Source organism: Octopus sinensis, unplaced genomic scaffold, assembly GCF_006345805.1.
Source record: "Octopus sinensis unplaced genomic scaffold, ASM634580v1 Contig12956, whole genome shotgun sequence".
Taxonomy (NCBI): domain Eukaryota; kingdom Metazoa; phylum Mollusca; class Cephalopoda; order Octopoda; family Octopodidae; genus Octopus; species Octopus sinensis.
The window spans coordinates 328137-352654 of record NW_021832829.1 but is presented as its reverse complement, the minus strand read 5'-3'; the positions used below and the strand labels follow the sequence as shown (position 1 = coordinate 352654).

General features: G+C 35.3%; 3 protein-coding genes across 3 annotated transcripts; 1 reads left to right on the top strand and 2 right to left on the bottom strand.

Moving 5' to 3' along the window:
* Positions 1-391: 391 nt before the first annotated feature.
* Positions 392-2489, bottom strand: LOC115229525 (DNA-directed RNA polymerase II subunit RPB2-like). Its single transcript, XM_029799859.1, has 3 exons — positions 2194-2489; positions 1013-1200; positions 392-918 (listed from the first exon to the last, which is right to left on the bottom strand). The coding sequence occupies exons 1-3, from the start codon at positions 2487-2489 to the stop codon at positions 392-394; spliced, it is 1011 nt and encodes a 336-aa protein (XP_029655719.1).
* Positions 2490-3558: 1069 nt separating this feature from the next.
* Positions 3559-4569, bottom strand: LOC115229524. The gene is made up of 4 exons (XM_029799858.1): positions 4469-4569; positions 4318-4375; positions 4101-4189; positions 3559-3586 (listed from the first exon to the last, which is right to left on the bottom strand). Exons 1-4 carry the CDS (start codon positions 4567-4569, stop codon positions 3559-3561), a joined length of 276 nt encoding a protein of 91 aa, XP_029655718.1.
* An 11937-nt stretch (positions 4570-16506) lies between these two features.
* Positions 16507-22865, top strand: LOC115229523 (serine/threonine-protein kinase haspin-like). Its single transcript, XM_036499235.1, has 4 exons — positions 16507-16584; positions 21340-21501; positions 22426-22663; positions 22694-22865. The coding sequence occupies exons 1-4, from the start codon at positions 16507-16509 to the stop codon at positions 22804-22806; spliced, it is 591 nt and encodes a 196-aa protein (XP_036355128.1). The 3' UTR covers positions 22807-22865.
* The last annotated feature ends 1653 nt before the right edge of the window (positions 22866-24518 follow it).

Below are 24518 nucleotides of genomic sequence, written 5' to 3'. Positions count from 1 at the left end.
GTCGCAAGTGTGAGAGAGTGGACACATATGTCAGTCTATTCAATACCTAACAAAAACTCAAGACATCCAATAAACTTGAGAAACACCAGCACGGGCCATGTGAGCTTTTTTCTGATCACCCCAATTACCAGTCGCCAACGAATAACGGAGTCCGTCGGTGATTATTCTCGTCTTTATGGCCAGTTCTACGTTAAAGTCCTTTCCACGGTCAATAATCCGTTGAGCGTACAGGCGGACTTCCTTCACCAAATTACGGAATAGACCCCGGAAGAGAAAGGCCAGGAGGGGTCCAGCCATATCTAGTCGTTTGAAGGCCATGTGGTCTCGGTCATCACACAAACGACGTCCCAAAGCACACATGAGGAGTCGGTGCACAATATACCTTTAAATATCACCTCCTATCAGCAAACCCCAAAAAATATGCTTTTTTGGTCTCACAAAACTCAGATGTGCCTGCATGTGGAAGAACCTCCTTTTGAAGTATGTCCCGGGCGTACTTAATTCTTTTCTCTTTAGTGACTCCCGGACGTGCTCCACGAGTCCCGATAAAGTTGAGAGCCACGTTCTGATGTTGAATGACAAAGGCCTCGTCCAAAGATGGTTTGAGCTGCACTTTTAAGGCAAAAACAACCATTTCCATCATTTCGGGGTCATCAAAGTCATAGATGATATGTTCCAGTATATCTCGGTCAGAAACAAATCCCAGTGCACGGAAGACTACCATGATTGGGATCTCCTGTTTGACATATGGAAGAGTGGCCATTATTCGTTGACCAATCACACTTTTTTTAGTCCCCTGCCCCCCTCTGGCTAGCATGTTCACCCACAACGTTGACGTGGGGCGGTTAGAGTTTTCCACCGCACACCTCACCTCCGCTTTATAACTGTATTTGGAATCCTTTTGCTGAAACACATAAACTAAGGAATAAAATAAAGAGACCACCGTTGTTGGAAGCCATCTTCTCCTGGGCTATAATCACTTTCTCCGAGCCATTCACAATAAAGTACCCACCTGGGTCAAGGGGGCACTCTTTTAAATCGATTAGATCCCTCGCCGATAGGTTATTGAGTAGACAGTAAGCAGAACGGAGCATAATTGGTACTCTTCCAATGAAGACCTTGGTGTGGGTACTCGTACTAATCTCCACGTCATCCTGGTAACATGTTTTGGTCATGTCGACATAGATTGGGGCTGAATATCTATTTGTGTTAATAATATTAAATATCACGTCAAATTTCTCAGTCTTGCCTCATTTGGAAGCATTTGCACTGCATTTCCTTCTTTTTCCCAATGAGTGGGCCGAGAAAGGTAGATTTGGCCGAATTTAACCAAATATTTAATCTATGCTCTCAGAATATCTCCTACTTGGCTTTCTTCTTGTCCTGGGTTATGTTGGAGTTCTGCCTTGAGCTCTATCGGGGGGGTCTCTTCAACAATTCGTTGGACAGACATTTGGATAAATTCGTCAAATGAGTCCAACTGTTGCCGAACCAGGCCTTTCTCTTCGAAATATGCAGAGATCACGATCCAGCAGGCTTCTTGCCATACTTCTGATGTTATTTCATCACATTCATCGCCATCTTCTATATATTCTACGCCTATTTTTTAATATTATTAAAAAATAAGTTTTAATACCAGATGAGAAATAGTCCACCTCCATTGTATCTGTTTATGTGTATTTATTAATTATAACAATTAAAATAATTTTTTAAAAACGTGGAATATTAAAAAATATCAAATAATCAAATTTTAGAATACATAAAAGAGTCTGATGCTGAACGTTTTATTCTCGGGAATTTATCAAGCATGTTGAAAATATTTTTAAGAACCTGGCCAATTTAGCTGATATTTTCAACTATGTTAAATTCCGGTCGATGGTCAGCCTCGTATTGACAACATTGGAGTACTAGTTTTCTTAAACGTCTTGGTAAGTCAGAACGAACTCCATCAAGGCTAAGAGGCTCTCTGCTTGTCCCCACTTTGTACAAAATCTAAAAATATAATTTTTATGCAATAACCTGATGTGGGTGATCAAGTTCTGAGTGAGGGAGTTTGCCAGTGATTAACTCATAAAGGACTATTCCATACGCATACATGTCCGAAGAGGGCGACGGTCCACTTTTTTCTCGCTGACGGATGATTTCCGGAGCCTAGACATGTCTCAGATAAAACATGCCATCCAAAAAACTGACCCAACAAGTCTCGGTTTTTTTGAAGAATTTGTCTCAACAATTGTCCGAACCGCAGACAGTCCAAAGTCCCCGATTTTGATGACTCCCACATCCATAAACACATCTTCATAATCATTTTCGACAAAACTGTTAGATTTGAGATCACAATGAATGATTGATTTAGAATGCAGATAAGCCATTCCTTCTGCGAGTTGACGAGCAATGTAAAGGATAGTAAAAGGTTCAAAAATAAGTTCTTCGACGTGAAGACTTTTATAAAGAGAAGACCCTTCACACCACTCAGTCACAATCGCCATGTAAGGATCTGTAATACATCCCATGAAGAGCAGAATATGCTCATGCCGCAGTCTTCTACAAAAACGTCTTAGTCACTCTTTTACTGTAAGACAGCGATCTCGTTTCGAAAAGAAGCCAAATGCTCGTTTGAAGGATTGGTTGCGTGGATTATCTTTACCGCTGCCTTCCCATAATAATCACATTTATAAACAGTCCCAAAAGCCCCCTTTCCAACACACTCTCCGAACTGTAGACTTTTCGAATCAATCTCCCAATCAATCTCTTTAATGTTGGACTAGGAGATATATTTTGGAGGAGACACTTTTTCTTCTCTACTTTCCACATCTGCGTCGGTTTGTACTGGAATTATGTTAAAAATTACATGATTCTGTTATGCAGAGAGCAAGCAGATTGTCAGCGTGAGTTTTAGCAGTCTCAGTCAATGAATAGTTAAATTACCTCAAGTTGAGACTTTTTTTGGACAGGAAAGAAACTTTCAGAAGAAATAAAACTGGTCAATGAATCCACGTCAGAAAAACTCGAATGTTTAATTGAAGTCTACAATTGAAAGCCAAATTACCTTATTCAGATGTAAAATACTTGTTTTTCTTAAATATTTTTTGTTTTTCTTCTTTTTTAAACTCTTAAAAAATGGCGAAGACAACCTGAGAGTAAAAACAATCATAAAAACACTTTTTTATAAGTTTTTTCAAATTAATTTTGCAATCGCTAGACGATGGACGAGGATCTGTTTTTGAGCCATTTGAGTTATCTAATTTTGAAATTTTTTAAATCTCGTTCTTACACATTTTGAATTTTTTAATTTACAGACGCACAATATGAAATTATATTCACCAATCTCGTTTTTCAGATAATTTAGTAAAACAAGATATTGCGAATAAGGCGATTTGATGCGGTTTTATAGAAAACCGTCGTATTTTTTTGATTATTTTTTTCGTTAAATTTTCATTAAAAATTAATTTTATTATTTAAAAAGTTATCACTAATGTAAATCACAATATTTTTGAAAGTTTTGATTACTTTTGCGAAAAATAACTTTAATATTTTTAATAATCAAAAACTACAAAATTAATATCCAGTTCTCTGGGCTCGTGCACTAAAGAATACAAAAAACATAAATTTTTAAAAAATGAAAGAAACGTAAAATTCTTTTAAATAGCAGGCCCATTTGATCCAGGAATGAGCTATTTTGTAATTAGAAGGTAAATACCATTGCTATGTTGTTTCCATTAAGTAGAATTTTATCAAATTTTGTGATTCTAGTCCCCTTGGACAAAACCTCGCTGCAGAATTAAACAAAAATGAGTACAATTTATTGACGTCCTCTAAAACCATGTCTACGAATGTAGTCACTCAAAAGCTAACTTAGATAGTTGTCAAAGCCGCAGAGAACACCAACAATTTCTATATCATCTTTCATCAACAAATGCATTTTGGACCCAATACATTTGTCGATTAGTTCTTAGATGTAAATTATTGTATTCAGAACCCAATGGTAGCAACGTTAAACTAGACATCACTCAATATTTTTTAATTCAAAATTAATTAAGAATTAATTTTGGTTAAATTTAAATTAATTATTTGGAGTATCTATTTTGGAAGATAAATACTTCTCAACAATTTCGTGTTTTCGTTTTTCTCTCAAAGCAAAGTACTTAGGGTATCGGGCCTTCTCAAAAGGATGCCACGTGTCCAATATCTAAGGTAGAACAGCCAAGGTCAGACCCAATCCTGTGGAGGAATCCCCCTTCTATAAGAAATGCCATCAGGGGCATGTGCATCTGTGAGTTAGTCATATCGGAGATACATTTAAAAGGCTGAGCGTGCATCTTTGACTCGAGTTCGGCTTCTCCTTTGAAAAGGAGCATTCTGGCAACTCGGGGATCTGATATTTTAGAATTTTCGTCAAATCTGGCTCTTAATAAACAACACTCATAACGGTACTTAATCCTAAGTGATTAGTTTTCTTAAATATTACCTGTCCGTCAAGTAATAGGACTGGAGGTTCTTAATGGCTGCTCTGTACAGCCTTAATACACGAATTGCGTGGGATATTGGTTTGTAGTTTATGTACGACATGAACGCAGCAGTATAATTCAAAATTTGATTATTTTGTAATATTTAAATATAATTCGAAATATTAATTAAGTGGCTTGAATTAAACCCTGCTAAAGGCGAAATGAAAAACTTATTATAGGTGACTGTATTTTCCAATTTTAATTGTGTTTGTAAACGAATAGAAAATCGAACTAAACTAGATGCCTTGGCCTGTCTGCATTAAGACAAAGTTTAATATAATACTTTCATTGTACGCCCGCGAATAAGATGGTTTTTCGAGCGGATATCCCTCGCGATAGTACCCTCTAATTCTTTCTCGATTGCGTCGGCTTCCCGCCCATGAAGTTTAGTTTCGGATTACTTTTTAATGGAAATTGTTACGTTAAAAAGGTCTAGTTCGTCCAAAAATTTAAAAATTTTAATAAATAAATTATTTGCCCACACACGATCTTACTTTTTTGGGTCGTCCACACATTTACTTGGAAATTAAATTTATCATAGAATTCCGTTTGCTACTAGGCATATATTTATTACACACAATCACTAATCAATCAGAATGTTTTTAAATATATAACATAAAAATATCGTCATAACATTAATCCTACTCATCGTCTGCAATCGAATGGACAAGATTACGTAATTCCATAATCTTTTTTTGTTTCAAACTTAAATGCTCAATTTTTGATTTTTGTTCTTTAATAACACTCCCCATTCGTTCAATCTCTCTCTCATTCTCCATAAGTGAATCTGACATAGACTGCACTCCCATCTCCAACTTTTCCATCTTTTTTAAATGTACTTCGCACGCAGTTTTGTGTTCTAATTACTGCTATAAAGAGCCATTACTCTCATAAGCCTCACTGAGGGACAAGTATTCATCCTTCAAAATATTGTGCTGCTCCACCAGATCATCGAACCCACTCTTTGTTCTATCGAATGACCAATAAAGAAAAACATGTGAGCATATTCCTCGAGTTCTTCATATTCCTTTTTCTGTTCGGCCAAATCTAGAACAATGACCTCGTAACTGACCAAATCAGACATTAACAACTACCTCTCCATTAATTTGTCATATTCAAAAGTCAGAGACATAAAGTCGATTTCAAAACTTCTTAACCTAAATTGATATATTGTCAACGTGACCTTTCTGTTTCTTTAACTGTCGCCGCTAACTGACTGGTTTGGTCCTTGAATTCCGCTTCAATTCGTTCCAAATTCCTCACAAGATCACAGTTTTCATTTCTAGATCGATCAAAGTCTTTATTAACGGAAAACAACTAAAAATTGAAAACAGATTATCGATATTCAATCACCTCAGCCTCCAAAAACTCGATTTCTGTTCTGCAACGGGATCCATACTCCCTCAAACGTACTATTTGCTCTTCACACATATTCACCTGATTACTAAGATCCTTGATCTAGAGAGTCCGTCATTAATTACCCAACCTCCAAGTTATCAGAAACACTATTTTTAGGCACAACATGTTCTTTGGTCCCCCATTTACTCATTTGGAGTGATAGTCTTATTTCGTCAAGAAAAATATACATTTCATAATCCAAATTAAGCTGAGTGACAAATCTGAATGCATCTGAAAATATTTCTGGATCGTGGAGACAAAATGTGATCACATAATACAAATTGGAGCACTTATTCGTATCATTGATGAACACCGAATACCTCGTGGATCAAGGAGACTAGTTGTGAGTTCGCTTCACTGCAAAAGAATTTCAATAGATTAAAAAATGCTCTCTCAGGACGTAAACTAATACCATTAATATGAATAATACCTCAGAAAATGGTTCAACAAATATTCCTCCGATCCTATTTGGTTGCCAGTTATTGCTTTATTAAGAGCATAAATTATTTGATTATCCTAAGTAACATAGATAACAATATACAATATGTATGTCACTTGCATTGAAAGCTTTGTTTTTAGATACAATATCTAGAGCCAAATTAAAGGCATCCAACCCAAAACGTCCAGTAATATTTCGACCCAAAACAGAAAATATTAACGTTTTAACACTTCCCAAGTCTTTTAACCCCTACGATGGGCTTATAAATTCTTCACCTTAACATAGACTACCAAAAATGTCATCATTCCCGCCACAAAAACATCCTCCGCCAACGAATAGTTCACAAAAACTGAGTTAAAATACTCCTCGTTGGCAAGAAAATCACGGATGGACTGTCCGTTAATGCATTCCACATCACTCAGTAACAAAATATACAAAAAACGAATAATCTAACATTAAATGTGTACTAAACCATAAATTTGGAATAACTATTGGCTCCCTCGAGTTTATGAACGAGGTCAGAAAGAACACGCTCATCCATAACAATTCTAAATATTACTGAGGAAACAAACATACTTCGACGGAATAATTTTAACTAACAGTCCAAGTCCAGTCACGCAAAGTCTGGCTCGTTCTGGGGAATCTGCAACTCCCAAGGCAAAGAGTTTAATGGAGCTGTCAATATTATGTCTAGTCATTATCTGCCAGGTCAAATGAGAGCAAAACTTTATCGGAAATATCGCTCACAGTGCACATCGATAGCAATACCACCAATGAGGGCAAAAGAATTCGTTCTTTGTTCATCCCTTCTAATAATTTTCTGACAAATCGTCGATTAGAGGCCTACAACTGACAAATCTTAAACAACTTGATTACTAAAGTACTGACTGGCCTGACTGTGTGACAACACCGACATTACCAGGAGGGAATTCTCACAATCTGAGGTCACAAATCTGACGGAAAAGTTGTGAACAAAATTTACTTGGTTATTAATGTATCTGTAATTTTTCTCCAATCTACAAGGGGAAGGGTCTGTATGTTGGAACCAACAAGAGATATAAGATGTAAAATCTAATGAAAAGTTGTTGTTTTAATCCTTACTTGTGTGTATGTGTCGTTATTGGATATATTTCTTAATAAACTCGACAAAAAGTCGACGTTTAAAGAAAAAGACTCCAAAAAATGAAAATCATTGAGCAAAATATTCGAAATTTTTATTGCTGCTGTTAAAGCAGAAGAATAGTCAGAATTGTTGAATAAGGTTGCAATTGTTTTTGCGAGGAACAAGTCGTATGGTCTTAATAATGTCAAATCAGCATCACATGTGTGCTCTATCGTCTTCTAAAAGTTATTTCGCTTTTAGTTAACTTTAATTAACGTATCTAGTGATTTGATGTTAATCGACTTTTGTGATGAAATTATTTCGTTATATAGAAGCACCACATCATCCATATAGATAGAAAAACCGGTTATTTATTAGTTAAAAAGATTATTATTATTATTATTATTATTTGCAACATACGTAGAATCATATTAGTTATAATTTTACTCGTGCAGCATTAAAAACAATCCTTTGAACCAGCCTCCTCCAACCTCCCCTGTCGTGAGCGAGTTTCCTCAGCTCGTCCAGATCCTCACCACTCCTTAGCCTTTTCTTCACACATTTCAGGTCTCCGTCAAGTGTTTCCGGCAGCGTAACACGTGGACGTCCACGGAAGCTCGATCCCTCTTTCAGGAAGTAGCCCTCCATTGCTATGTTAGCTGGGGCAAGCATGTCCATTCGTAGAATATGGCCAAATAACCTCCACCGCATATTGACGATTTCCACACTCAGAGGGCCAGTTCTGCATCTATTGTATAGCGATTCCTGGTTGATTCTTATAGGCCAGTTCAATCCCAGTAGGGATCTAAGTTGCCTGCGGTGAAAAGAATCGAGTCCACGTTGTTCAGTACTAGACATTCCCCAGGTCGCCGAATTATATGTCAGGATTGGTTTGACAAAGGCTTCATACATCCTCAGACGAAGTGACGTACAGAGTCGTCGTTTGCCGATCCACTCTTTCTTTATCTTGTTCATCGTGGCCCAAGCGAGAGCCTTTCTTCTGACAATATCATGGCCGTCCCCAAGTAGAGAACCGAGTTTGTTCGTTTTGCGCCAGGCTTCACTTGAGCTGCTCTCCATCCTCATGATTTCAACGATGTCGGTTTTTCCAACGTTCATTTTAAGGAACCATCTGTTCAGCTCAGCAGGTGCCACTTCAAGGAGTCGAAGTAAGGCCGATTTGTCGTCTGACACGAAGTCGACGTCATCTGCATATACAATTTCGACGATATTGCCAGCATAGAATTTTCGAAGGTCTCGTAGTGCCGTCTCCAGATAGATCACGAATAGCAACGGCGAGAGGGCGTCTCCCTGAGGGGTACCGACGTTGCATGTGAATTCACGGGAAAACGCCGTGCCGACCCGCACCTTGAGCTTTGTGTTCGATAGTAGTACTCTTATCATATTGACAGAGTCAGGGTCCAGGAATTGTTCCAGTATTTTGAGGAGTAGACCACGGCGTACCGTGTCAAAGGCCCTAGACAGGTCTATTCCCAGGACTGTTGTTGCACTTTTGTATCTCTGGGTGATAGCGCAGTACCACTTGTGGGCCCAGACAGCATCGGCGGTGGATCTTCCTGTCCTAAATCCACTATGACTCGGGGATAGATAGTTGTCCACTTGTTCTCTTATTCGGTTCAGTGTAACTAATCCCAAAAGTTTCCGTAAGGTGTTTAGCAAGATTATAGGGCGTAGATTTTCGACAGGCCCAGCCTGCTTGTTAGGCTTTTGGATCGGTATTAATAATCCGGAATCAAGACCGAGGAATTCCTTTTTCATAAACATACCATTGAGTAGCTCCGCCAGTTTGTCTGTTAGTGCAGGCGGTCCGTATTTAAACAGTTCTGGTCATTAGTTAAAAAGATTGATTATTTTTGTTAAAAAAATTATTTTATTTTTCCTAAATTCGCCGGTTACTTAATTCAATAAAATGTTAATATCTAAATCAGCGGTTCTAACCGTGGTCCCAAGAAAATTTTCGGTGGTCCCCAGGAATTTTGAAAAAATAAAAATATATTAAAGTTAAAACTAATTGTGTAATTAAGTATAAATCAAAAACATTGAAATTAACCCGATTTTATTAGCCTGGTTTATCATTCTAGTAATGGTTAACAAGAATCGTCGTCTTTGTTCAGATTTTTAACGTTCAATTTGGATTTATTGAGTTCGTTGCCTCAAATGATGAAATAAAGGGAAAATGCATGATTTGCCATAGAATTTTGGGAAACAATTCACTGAAACCTTCTCAAATTAAGCTCCACAAGGAGCCTGTACACCAAGAAAATTTTTGCTCACATGAATATTTTAAAATCAAAAGAACGAAATTTGATTCACAGTCAAAGCTTGAATGGCTTAATGAGTCCCAAAATAAACCGAGATTAGAAGCATCATATATTCTCTTTCTCTATCTTGATCTTTCTATAAAAAAAGTGTGGCCGTCCTGAGCGAGATGTCAACACGTCGTTTACATTTTGCTGCAGGGCTATTTACAATATAAATTTGTATCTAAACCAAATTTGTCTCAATGATTGTTGCAAAAAACAAAGCTGCACATAATTCTGGGGAAAGGTTAATTAAACCAGCGACTCTTGAAATTGCTCGAATTTTATTTGGTCCAGATGCAGTTGCCAAGGTTAAGGACATACCTTTATCCAACGATTCAATGTTCTGCAGAATGTCAGAATTTTCATGTGATATCCTGGAGCAATGAATTAAACGAATAAATAGTCGAACATGTCTGAACCTGCTTTTGACGAGTCCAAAAATTGTGCGCTAGTAGCAAAAAAGTTATTTTTTAAGGTGGTTCCCACAGAATTTTATAGTGCAAAAGTGGTCCACAGTCTAAAAAAGGTTGAGAACCGCTGATCTAAATTACTGAAATAAATTGGATTTTTAAGTGAAATTAAAAATTCTTATTAAATTAATACTATTAAAAAATCCTTCATAACTAAATAATTTCTTTGATTATAAATCGTGGATATAAGAAATGAAAGATGTCGCTTTCTTTACGAATTTCGAATACGGCGATTTGGCATTGCTCCTCGATTCTGTTCCTGAAAACTTTTTCCTTCTTATATAATTGTTAGTCCATGAGTCCTACAAACATTCATCTAAAAAATACAGTCTTCAGTAAATGAGTCCATTTTACAACAACTTCATTTTCTGTATTTAATCCCGAAAATGTGACCCCAACTGTAGACATATCCCCATTTCTAACAATTTTACATAACTTGGCATACCTTCCTTCTATAATACAACGCACAGGAAGTTCTGATGTTTTCACATTCAGTTCCAAATTAAACTCGTATTCATTGTCAACTTCATCACAATCAGAGTCTAATCTACAATGGTGGTCGCATGGACTCGGAGGATTTGAACTTTTTTTACTACGACTATGAATGTCGGATTTACATGCAAGGACATTCATCCTTTGGTGTAAGGAACTGGATACTATCTTGAAGTTTATAGGAATATAAGAGGAGGTTCCCGTTCTCGTTGCCAACCCACACTGTCTCTTGTCCTACCCAAAGTCCAGTTATTCTGTAACTGCAATTAATTTCCATTCCACTCTTTGAATGTGAATATCAAATAAACATGTCCATGCCGACTTTTTGAAGTGTCAATGCTATTCCGGATCTCCCCAGTCTCAGGATCACGAAGTTCAAGAATTGCTGAGCTGTTCTTGGCCACCCACAATCCGCGACTGTCTGTCGTCATCCTCGCGACGTAATCGAACGAATTGGATGATATTTTTATGTTTCCGATACGATTTAAAGTTCTATTTTCAAATAAGAACTTGAACTTTATAGCGATCACATGAATATAGTTTCCCGCCGCACAAAATAATCGAGTTTCGTCATGGGACAGGCACGAAATGGGAGACTTTGATATAGAAATACTCATTGGATTCAACGGACACCGGTAACAGTCAGACAACTAAATCACATGTTAATTAATACCTCAAAAAACACAATATTTCCATTAGCCAATCCAGCATAAACAATTCGCAAACAGTTTTCGGGATTTTCGACGGCGGTCATGTTCATGACGGTCTCCGAGCATCTTAAATCCCAAATAATTATCCTTTTGGTTCTTAAAGTCATAATACAGCTCGCTGACGTCAATTGCGCTTATGATTCCACAAAGTGAACCAATGAGGACAAAAGACGATTCGACAGCAATCATCGAGACTATAGAGGTGTCAATCTGAAATAAATTCTTTAGGAAAACCTCGATATTCAACTCTGAGAGAATGTCGTTGTGCAGATTCAGCTCAAACATAATAGAATTATTTTTATCAGAAGAACATAGCCACATACATTCTAAGGATTACGTAATTACGGAAATGAACGATCACTAATTAGGACACAGCTTTCCTTCAAAGTTGTAGAAGAATCGGAATCCTTGGGAATAAAAAACGACAAACTTTGTTTTCCAGAATAGTATTTATCATTTTATTTTGTTTTTTAAGAGTTTTTTGTAAGGTTTTGAGTCGTGCTGTTTTCATAGAGCTTAAAGCTTGTTTATCCGGAAAATTCTCAAATTCTGGCCCGTAAGCAAACTAAAATAAAGTAGAAATGTAACTTCCACAAGCTGGTCAGGATTTGTTGACAGAAAACACACAAATTTAAGATGTTTTAGAACGGACACCGTGTCATGCATCTGTAATAACGAATTCTCGTTTGCTTTAAGAAGTGCCAATGTGATACGGAAAAGAGCCTCTCTTCCGTCAATAAAAAAACAGTCCCAGACTCTCAACATGGTCTGAGTGTTAGCTTTCATAGTACCTCAAACGGAAGAATGTCGTAAAAGAGGGACATGAACCACGGAAAACCGACGAGTGACAAATCAATATTGTGATTATCAAAATGCTTTTTGAGTTCGGGAATATAATATTGTAGAAAATCTGACAAAATGATTTGATCCACCCGGGCACCCAAAAGTCCATCATTGAAATATTCGTTTCCAAAAATATGTTCAATGACATATAGGAGTAACCTTCACAGTCAAAATGATAATAAGAGCACCAGAATGTCTTTTCTGGGGGAAGGAATAAAAGAACTACTCCCGCAATGAAATTCATTCCCTGGCAGTATCCAACATCCGGATTGTGGACAGAATACACAAGTAAAACGTTATACAGATGGACAAGCTTTTCATTTTATATAATTATTAATACTGACTGTGAGTCAAAAGACTCGTAGTTTACATTGGAGGGAAGAGTGCGTAGCAAATCCAGTCTTATTTGTTTTCTAATTGACTCAACAACCTATATTTTGTAATATTAGAACTTGCAAGTTATTACTTCTAAGGATAGTCATATTTAATAGAAAATAATAACACTTTACTCACGTTAATGTCCTGATTGATTTGATGACAATAAAAAGCAAAGTAATTATGACCCTTTTCCAAGATCAGTGATTCGATTTGATCGCTATAAATATTGAACCAGAGAATTCCTCGATATTGGTTGGGAATTCCCCGAATAACAAGAGATCTAATCATTTTCTAAATCCTCTATAAAGCTTAATTTACATTATTTTTGAGTTTGCTTTTGTCATAAATCAAATCATTCCATATTTTCAGCCTAGAGATGAAATCTCCACTTTCCCAAATTAGGAAATTTCTCAACTGAAGACAAACATACCGAAATGCCATTTCTTTGTCCAAAATCTTATTTTTAAACCCAAATTCGTCCACGTGTACATCTCCTCTCAATAATCTATAAATATTTCATTGCATAGAGACTTTTCTATCGAAGGAATTCTTTTTTCCAAATGTTTTATTTGATCGGAAATTTTATTTATGTTATTTAAATGCTTAAAAATAAATACATAATTAAACTAAAGTTTGTGTAAAATCTTTTTTAATTAATCCCTCTTCTGCCAGTCCGCAAGGAATTAACGATGAATCAATTAGAAGAGACAAATAAAGAATATTTTGTTGAAGTTTTTCTTCTTGTCTGTAACAATGAATATTATTATTTAAACAATCTCTCATTAATTCCTTGCGAATATTCGAAAGGAATTTTGTTTATAAATTTCATTGGGTGTTTATTTTTTGACTCATTTGAACTGGTGAACATAAATTTGTTTAATTCTAACAAAAAACTTTAATATTTCAAATGATGAAATCAATTTTGTGCTTAGGTTTAATATCATTAAATCTTTCTCTGATATTTTATTTAAAAGGATTTTGATTTTTTCGTTTGCTTTTTTAAGTAATTGTTCTGAATTTTTTGAAATTTCTTCTGGAATGTTTTCCATATCATCGTTTTCCCTTTCAAAATAATTTTATTTATATTTAATAAAACAAAATATTTTACAATCATACATTTTGGACTCTTTTTGGTTTTCCACGTTAAAAATTTTGTCTCCCATAGTTGATGAAATAGTTGAATCTTGATTTGTAAATTCAAGGCACGGGAATACATATTCTAAACTAAAAATATTCTAATACTGTTTATATTTTTGATATTTTTGTTTTTCTCATTTTCAAGAGAACTAAACTCCTGAGGAATACTCATAAATCCGTAATGCGGATGTATTTGCGATTTTGCAGGATGTATTCCTTTTAATTCGCGTTGATAATTCTAATCAGGTAATTTCCATCCTCACTTTTATAATCCCAACCCACTCGTCAAGTTGTCGCCGTGTTTTTGGCATAAAATAATGCTGAGAGAGCCCAGTCCTAATAAAAATGAGATGAGGACCTCCAAAACTAGACTATGCTAATTATAACAACAGCAGGCGTGCGCAGTCACTATTAATAGTTTAGTTTAATTGATCGAGTACGCCAGATTGTGGCTGACCAAACCTTAAAGAAAATGTATGTCCGTGGTTTATTAAATCTGCCTCATTAAGATCAATTTTTGCTATTTGCCGTCCCTTCATACACATTTTGTTATTTGAAACTACAAGGATTCTACTTTCCTCCAAATCAACACTGATTGGTATAATTTCACACGTTTCTACAAAAATTCAGTAAAAAAATTACCTTTTGATATTTCACATTCGGATAGCATTTCAGAGGATGTGTAAAACATATTGTACTACTAATTGTCTAGCTTTGTGTTTTATACTTGAATATGTGCCGTACTAGGATAAGGAAATATTTAAGCTTGTTATAAATTATTCTAATTAATATAAAGGAATAACGTGAAGGATTGACGTGGATTCCTCTATTTTTAGAAAATAGGAAATTTAATTGAATTTGTTCCTCAAGAATCTTTTATTTTCAACACATGGAATCTATTGAAAAACTTTTTCGAAAGGTAACGTGATTGTCTTTAATACACCGACCTTTCAATGAAATTAACAATTAAAAATCTTTTTTCCTAGAGAATCAGACTCTCTGACATTTGATTCTATTTATCTGAGCATCATTCGACTATATTTCAGTCATCAATCACTAATGAGGAAAATTCTAGACATTTTTCACATTTGGTAAAATAAAAAAATCTGTCTTTCATAATTTTTCTTTCAAAAATAACTAATTTTATTAATTTCTCGTTTTTTAAAAAACGAGAGACTGCAAAGGCTTTAGAACTACTTATTTCACATAAGGTTCTGATCTCATTTTTGGGAGACAATTTCTGTTAAATCCTTCTCTTCAAATACAACATGCGTACGTCTCGGGACATCCAAAAATGCTGAATAAAGTAAAAATAAAAAAATACATATGTCATAGAAATTGTTTTCTTTTGACTCCGTTGTTTTCAACTAAAATTGGTGACTTACAGCGATTATTTTTATAGAAATTTGATTATTTTATTTTATAGAAATCGTTTTATTTTAAAAGTTTTCTTACATATTTATTTAGTTTATTGAATTAAATTATTGCTTGAATACTATTCATAAGTAGGGCAACCACAACATTGACCTAAAAATCAAAATTGAATTTCTCAAAAAGCAACTTTATTCAAAACAGGGAAGTTTAACCAAAAAGTAGACCTAAAAAGAATTTTTAGATAATTTTTATGCAATAATGTTGTCCAGTTTTGTTGAGGTGACTTTATTAACTTTGGGCTGTCCAATTCATTTGGAAAAAAATTATTAAGGTTCCTATGAAAATTATGTAATGACTAGGGCAACCGAAAGTCAACAAAGTCAACTTGAGTTTTTTGTTTAATTATAGTGTTAAAATGATATTAGTCAAATTATTTCGATAAAAAAATGTATATATAAAAAGTTATAAAAGCAACAAAGTCAATTTTCTACTCTTACCGTCAACTTTTATTTTATTGAGCAACTTTTTTACTCTTATTGTCAACTTTTATTTTATTGAGTAATAAAAATTTATAATAACATTTTTTTAATATTAATATAATTTCACAGTGCACGTTTCTTCGATTTTTGTTGACTGCTTTTTTACAATGCCTAAAAACAGGAGTTCCAACACTAAGCGAATTTCTTCTATTGTTAATAAATATCCTAAGGAGTTTTCATCTTTACTGAATGGAAAATTATTCTGCAAATTATGTAATTCTTACGTAACTGCTAATAGCAATGGTTTATTGATAAGCACAGACATTCTAAAAAGCATATTCTGAGAATCCCAGATACGAATAATACTTTGGATACTCATAGTAAAATGAGGTTACTGCTGATTGTTTTGCCGTGGATCTTGCAAATGCATTTTTGTGGCGCATTTATTACATAATTGTGCCTTCAGAATTAAATCACATTATCCAGAGGTCGAAAATAATTATCACAATCTAAAGCTACTGATGATCGAGAAGACGTTGCCCCTCAGGATCGCAATGGATATTCTTTGGAACAACCATTGCTTCTCCCGAGGCTCTCTCCGTCTTCTCGAGATCAGATTCCGATTTTCCCGACGAGTTCGAACGATTTTTGGCTCATGACCCCGGAGGGTTTCTACGGATATTGGGGAGAAGATGAAGTTGTCCAGCAGGTTGGATATTTCTGAACTTTATGTACCTCAGCCTTTTCAGCGGCTGAGCCTGGACTGATCGCGGAGTCAACTATATTGTTTTTGAGAAGGTGTCTGTGCACGTGGAGTCCCACGCGAGGCATTTCCCATTACTCCACGGGAAAATGGTGACTCCATCTGGGCGTTACCGTCTCCACGGTCAAGCCCAACGGGTTCCAGTTCTGTCGGGAATCCAGCTGCTTGTAACACAGCCGAAATAGTCTCGTTGATAGCGGAGTGTCTGGGAGCACGGCCATAAATTAAATCGTTATCCAGAGGTAGATAAATTAATATCGTGCGTCAAAGCACTTGTCAAAAATAATTCACGACGTCAATTATTTACAGAAATTGGATATCCACCCGAGCCCAGTAACTAGATGGGGCAGTTGGTTAAATGCTGCTGACTATTATGCAAAAATTTAACACAAATCATCAATATTTGTAATGGTATAGAAGAGGAATCTTTATTGATACAAAGAGCAAAGGAATCCAATCAAAATTTTAACCAAAGATAGAAATTTCCTACCTGAAAATCTTAATAATAAAATGGTATGGTGTGTGTCTGTCTGTCTGTCTGTGTGTCTGTCTGTGGTCTGTGCACACCCACATTCAAATTGTTACAAACCAGATCAAATTGTCAAAACCTTCCCTTTTGTAGTTATTCGATAATGAGGCACAATAAAAGGTTGATATCCTCTAAGAACCTTCTCTGTCAAAAAATTTTAATAAGAAAGAATATCCTCGATGATGAGGTCCCCCAAAACCTTCAAGTCAATTTTCTGCGTTTTTGTTAAAATGAACAACAAGAAAGTCCTCGACTCACATGATGTGGTCCCCCAAAACCTTCAAGCCAAAAAATTAAAAAAAATTATTTTCTGCGTTTTTGTTAAATGAACAACAAGAAAGTCCTCGACTCACATGATGTGGTCCCCCAAAACCTTCAAGCAAAAAATTAAAAAAAATTATTTCTGCGTTTTTGTTAAAATGAACAACAAGAAAGTCCTCGACTCACATGATGTGGTCCCCCAAAACCTTAAGCCAAAAAATTAAAAAAAATTATTTCTGCGTTTTTGTTAAAATGAACAACAAGAAAGTCCTCGACTCACATGATGTGGTCCCCCAAAACCTTCAAGCCAAAAAATTAAAAAAAATTATTTCTGCGTTTTTGTTAAAATGAACAACAAGAAAGTCCTCGACTCACATGATGTGGTCCCCCAAAACCTTCAAGCCAAAAAATTAAAAAAATTATTTTCTGCGTTTTTGTTAAAATGAACAACAAGAAAGTCCTCGACTCACATGATGTGGTCCCCCAAAACCTTCAAGGCAAAAAATTAAAAAAATTATTTTCTGCGTTTTTGTTAAAATGAACAACAAGAAAGTCCTCGACTCACATGATGTGGTCCCCCAAAACCTTCAAGCTAAAAAATTAAAAAAAAAATATTTTCTGCGTTTTTGTTAAAATGACCAACAAGAAAGTCCTCGACTCACATGATGTGGTCCCCCAAAACCTTCAAGCCAAAAATAAAAAAATTATTTTCTGTTTTTGTTAAAATGAACAACAAGAAAGTCCTCGACTCACATGATGTGGTCCCCCAAAACCTTCAAGCCAAAAATAAAAAAAAAATTTTTCTGCGTTTTTGTTAAAATGAACAACAAGAAAGTCCTCGACTCACATGATGTGGTCCCCCAAAACCTTCAAGCTAAAAATTAAAAAAAATTATTTTCTGCGTTTTTGTTAAAATGAACAACAAGAAAGTCCTCGACTCACATGATGTGGTCCCCCAAAACCTTCAAGCCAAAAAATTAAAAAAAATTATTTTCTGCGTTTTTGTTAAAATGAACAACAAGAAAGTCCTCGACTCACATGATGTGGTCCCCCAAAACCTTCAAGCTAAAAAATTAAAAAAAATTATTTTCTGCGTTTTTGTTAAAATGAACAACAAGAAAGTCCTCGACTCACATGATGTGGTCCCCCAAAACCTTCAAGGTAAAAAATTAAAAAAATTATTTTCTGCGTTTTTGTTAAAATGAACAACAAGAAAGTCCTCGACTCACATGATGTGGTCCCCCAAAACCTTCAAGGTAAAAAATTAAAAAAATTATTTTCTGCGTTTTTGTTAAAATGAACAACAAGAAAGTCCTCGACTCACATGATGTGGTCCCCCAAAACTTTCAAGCCAAAAATAAAAAAATTATTTTCTGCGTTTTTGTTAAAATAAACAACAAGAAAGTCCTCGACTCACATGATGTGGTCCCCCAAAACCTTCAAGCCAAAAAATTAAAAAAAATTATTTTCTGCGTTTTTGTTAAAATGAACAACAAGAAAGTCCTCGACTCACATGATGTGGTCCCTCAAAACCTTCAAGCAAAAAATTAAAAAAAATTATTTTCTGCGTTTTTGTTAAAATTACAACAAGAAAGTCCTCGACTCACATGATGTGGTCCCTCAAAACCTTCAAGCCAAAAATTAAAAAAAATTATTTTCTGCGTTTTTGTTAAATGAACAACAAGAAAGTCCTCGACTCACATGATGTGGTCCCCCAAAACCTTCAAGCCAAAAATAAAAAAAAATATTTTCTGCGTTTTTGTTAAAATGAACGACAAGAAAGTCCTCGACTCACATGATGAGGTCCTCCACAACCTTCAAGCCTCGTGAGGCCATTAATTAGTTTAGCTATCTTTTTCGATGACATAAATTTTTTTGTTAAATTTTCGTTAAAAAATAAAATAAAAGCTCTAATTGTTATCGACCATGAATGGACTGTGCAATTATCAGATTTTGAAAACCACTAAAAAGGAAAAAGCAAAAATTATTAGAGATTTACATAATTGATTCTTTTTAACTGCCGAAACTGACAAATTCGATTATGCTACTGTTTAGATTTCTTAAAAGATAGAGGCAAATAAAATTTAAATTAGTCATGTAAATTTCAATTTGCCTATATTTAAATCTCCTTGATTTAACAGGCTTTAATTTTTTCCTTATAATACTACAAAGATGAAGCTGATTATCATTTTCTTTCGAAACAGACAAGTTCGATTATGCTAAAGTTTCAATTCCTTTAAACATAGAGGCAATTAAGTATAATGGCTTTGATTGGATAATACACTTTACATAAATTTCACTAAATAAATTTACGTAGAAAATTTAATATAAATTACTGATTCGCGTTTACAAAATCATAAGAATGTCCTAAAAGAGAGATCTGAGAATGTTAACAAACAAGAGAATATGAACCATATAACAAAAAAAGAGAAACGAGGGAAGATGTGCTTAAATGGTGAGGGAACTTAGACAACAGCTGAACAAGGTCAGGACTGCTGTTAGACTCAACTACGGGTAATAGAATTATGCATTCTAGGTTAATTGTTTGGGATGAATGTACGATGGCTCATAAAGGCGCATTCAAGCAGTTGACCGAACATATAGAGATATCAAGAATTGTAGCGACCATTTGTTTGGGGGAGCATTAGTTGTATTGGCAGGTGATTTTAGACAGACGCTGCCAATTATTCAAAGAGGGACGCCTGCGGATGAATTGAATGCCTGCCTCAAATCGTCATATTTGTGGACACACGTGAAAAAGGTAAGCTTAGATGTAAATGTACATCCACATTTACTAGGCGTTAATAGCATATTCCCACAAATCCTTCTAGATATTGGAAATGGGGCAATCACTTCAGAAATGCACGACCAGAAAATTAGGCTACCGGAAGAATTATGTATTTTCGTAGAAACAGCAGAAGAATTATTGAATGCCGTCTATTCCGAACTATCTGAACACTACGTGAATTTCGACTGGCTGCGTGAACGAGCTATATTAGCTCCACTTAATGATGAGGTACTTAATATAAATTTAGATTTATTAATGAAAATCCCTGGCAGAGAAAGAATATATAAATCGGTCGACGTTATTATGGACCATGAAAGGGCCTGCGATAGATTTAAGAGACTACAATTTCCGCTGAAGATAAGTTTTGCTATGACAATAAACAAGGCCCAGGGACAGTCTTTAAAGGTAGTAGGCTTATTTTTAGAGAACGAGTGCTTTTCACATGGCCAGCTGTATGTGGGGTGCTCAAGGGTAGGTAGAAGAGAAATTTATTTATATTTGCCAAGGATGGACGGACTGCAAACATCGTTTATCCACAGGCCTTAGAATAAGGTTATATCAAAGCAGGTCGCATTTATATATCTACATAAATTATAGTTATTTAAGGAAACTGCGAGCGTAGCGAGCAGGGCCTCCGCAGGAGCTAGCTCGCAGTGAGCGAAGCGAACTGCTGAGCTAGTGTTAAATATTATTTAATGTTGTGCTTAATAAATAAATTTCTGTTTCTAGGGCAACTTTTTATGCATATTATGTCAACTTTTTTATTTTTTAAAGCAATTAGTTGACTTTTAGGGTCAATTTTTTACATTTTTAAGAGCAACTTTCCGGTTGCCCTAGTAATGACTTAAAATCCACATGTTAGGTAAAGAAATGCAAACTACAATCATTTTTACCCGAATTAAACCCCTTTAACTGACAAAAAACATAATGAAATTCTCAACTAGCACGTTTTCTGGCCTGGATAAAATATTCAAAAAACATTACCTCATTTAACATGATTTAAGGAAATTTAGGGAAAGCACGCAAAAGACAGTCCCTTGTTTGTAAATATTTAACTCAAATAAAGTGAACTAATCTTAAAGATCTGGGAACTAACATATGTCATTTATTCTAAATTATCCTAAATATTTTAATGGTTATTTTCCCTTCGAAAAATAATATCTCGACTTTCTTTGGATATCTGTTGGGAGTAGCAAGTTTTTTAATTAATTGAAAAAATGAGTAAATTCAGTTTTTAATTAGAAAAATAATTTTTACTTTAATAAAATAAAATAGCGGCTTAAAATTGCTGTTGTTGTTCTTTCTGGTCCTTTGTAAAAATCTCCTATGTATTCAATATTCAAGTGTTTCGGAAGTCAAAAAGAACAGATTATTTTTAACAGCAAAATAAAATCAATCAACAGTCTCGATTTATATGAAGGTCTGGATGATGGCTCCGAATCCGAAAATTGCGTTTCTAAGTCGAATGATTGTATACCCGAAATTGTCGAAAAATCAGATTCAGGAGTAAATTTAACTCAATCTTCGAGCATTTCTCCTCAAAAAACAAAAAAACGGTTTGTTTTCAACAATCAATTCTTAGGGCCAATAGAAGAAAGTCAACCGGCTTGAGGGAAATAATGAAAAGAGGTAGCAAAGTCATCACATCGAACGTGAAACCTCTCAAAGATTCCACTAACATTGAAGAAATCCCCTTTTTGGACGAGTCGCTTCCCTCTTTATACATCGAAGGACAAAATTTAAAGTCATTTGATCAAAAACGACCCTCGGTATACAATTTCTGAAAATGTAGAAACGGAAAACTAGTTTTGGAGACATTTTGATGAAATCTATCAGTCCAGCTGACAAAATGCTGGCTCTTTGTGGACAACATTCTGTTCTTGACTTTAAAAATTTTTTAAAGACCGGCCAAATTGATAAAAAAATTGGTGAAGGGTCATTCGCTGAAGTTTTTATCACCAAAACTGGATCTATTATAAAAGTCTAGTCAAATCGCTAATTATCATTAGATTATGCCATTTGGGGGAGAAGAGGAGTACAACGGAGGCTTCCAGAAGACTGCCGAAGAGATTATTCCCGAGATTGTCATCAACAAGTTTCCCCTTTGAAATTAAGAAATAGAAACTTGAGTGATTTAAGAGACTTTGGCGTCAATATGACTCAGGGGTTCGTCAAACTTATCAGGTTTGCGTTTTTGTCGTACTTCTTAGGTCGTCGTTCGTGCGTGGGAGATTTCCTCCCGAGCTTATAAGAATGTGGGAAGATTACAACAACGACGGTGCCTCGTGCAACGATCATCCTGGTAAATCACGATGTATATAATTTTAGAATTATTTACGGAAAATCAAGATTTTGTAATTCTGGAGCTGGAGAACGGCGGGACTTGTCTTGAAGATTTTCACGTTTGTTGATTTTGATTTGTTTTTTTAGTTTGAATCATTTCAAGAGCAGTATGAGGTGCTTGTCCAGTTGGCACTGAGTTTGGCTATTGCTGAGTCCGCCTTCGAGTTTGAGCATCGAGATTTGCATATCGCAAACGTTTTGATATCGAGAGAAGAGGGAGTTTGGGGAGATTTGAAACTCAATTCGAGCGATCTCACGTGGTTTATATCCGACCATTCCATCAAAACGACTATCATCGACTACACTCTGTCCAGAATCACATTTGGTATATATTTCTATATTTTTATTGTTTTAGATGGTTTGGCTGTATTTTGCGACTTGGGGAATGAAGAGGACATCTTTCTGGGCAGTGAAGACGTCCTCCAGTTCGAAGTGTATCGTCGAATGAAATTGATCAACGGGTATTAGTCATCATTTAGTTCTAGGAACGTTTGGAAAAATTTCGAGCCACGAACTAATCTTTTCTGGTTAGAATATATTGGCAAAATATTACTGGATTCTCCGCCCACTGTAGAAATGTTTGTTGAATCGATTTTTTATCGTGAAAAAATCGAGGGATTTATTTCTGCAATTTCCCAATACATTTCTGTTTTGGATTTTGTCAACAACTTTCTTCTTTGCCCAGATATGTGAGTTTTCTGATGACATCTGAATTGTTTATATTTTTGCGACCTTAGTTCTGACTACTTTACAGTTGTAAATATATTTGTTAATTTTATTGATTCGGTTTTATTGCGTCATTTATTTTAGTTTTAACTTGAAAATTTCCAACTAATAGCTTTAATTTATAAAATTTTTAACTACTGTTAATTATATTAATGAATTAAAGAGCTGATGCTTTACTGGGCGAGAGGCTGACGCCATCGAGATAGAGTTCGAGCGTACTATCGCGAGGAATATCCGCTCAAAAAACCATCTCGATTTGCGGGCGTCGCCTGTGAATGTCGACATCCGAGACCCGATCTCCTGAACGAAGCTGATTGCCTTTTCGCCCAAAGAACCGGACGTCTCAACCTCGAATGGGAGGAATTAGTACTTCTCCACAAGTGAAGAGTACTTCCGCATCTTTTTACATTCGGCAGTAGTGGCGATTGATCCAGGGGCGGATGCGGACATTAGCAAGTTCTCGGTGAGAATGAGTCCAGGCTAGTGGCTTTCCTCTGTTGAAGGGAAACACAGTAATCCCGTCCGGTCTCTTCCCGTCCTCCCAATCGATCCCAGTGAGTTCGAGTATGGAGGGGATACCGGCGACTTATAAAGCTCTTCTGATGAGATCATTCAGAGCAGCGTGCCGTGGGAATTTATAAATATTCACGTTTATAGCGAAAGAATTGAAGTTTCATAAGCAAGCATTATTGTTTTTCCAAAAATCAAAACAACATTTTTAAGAATTAGAGTGGATATTTATTAATTGTTATTTCCTGCTCCGTAAGGAAAATTTAATGCCTACTTAGTAAATTTGTTGTTTTAAAAGTATTATTAAATTAATTGATTAATTTCATTCGAAACTAAAGTCCGTCGCAATCCTGCCATGTATTTCTTCCATTTCTTAAATGACTTGAACCACAAGTTAGCAGTGTATTCTTCTTGTAGTAAAATTTATCATCCATTTTAAACTATTAATGATTAAAAATCAAACATTATCTGCCTCATTCACTAGTTTGTCATCATATTCATAAGTATAATCCCTTTTGTATGTTGTAGTTTGTAGTTCAGTATTGGTTTCGAAATAATTATACTCACGTCTTATTTGTTCTTGATCATTTATATTTCTAAAAGTATATTGATGGCATTACTTATGGTGATTTATGTATTGTATATTCTGTGTATCAAAAAGTTTTTTAGTGTCGTTTGAGGGACATTCAGTTGCTAAAGTAACATCTTCGCATTGTGTATTATAAATTGTCCGGAAAGACAAATCTTGGTTATCAGAAAATCTCTTATAGGTCGATCTGTGTAGAGGTCTTCTAAGAGTGAAGTCTATTTCATAATCTTTTGGTTCCTGTTCTCTGTCTTTATGCCTGCAGATAAATAGCAGAATTCAACCAAATTCTGTTAAGTACTGGTCTACTGTATTTTGAATAATTTGACCTCAGTAACAAAGTTCCGGGTCTCTCCTA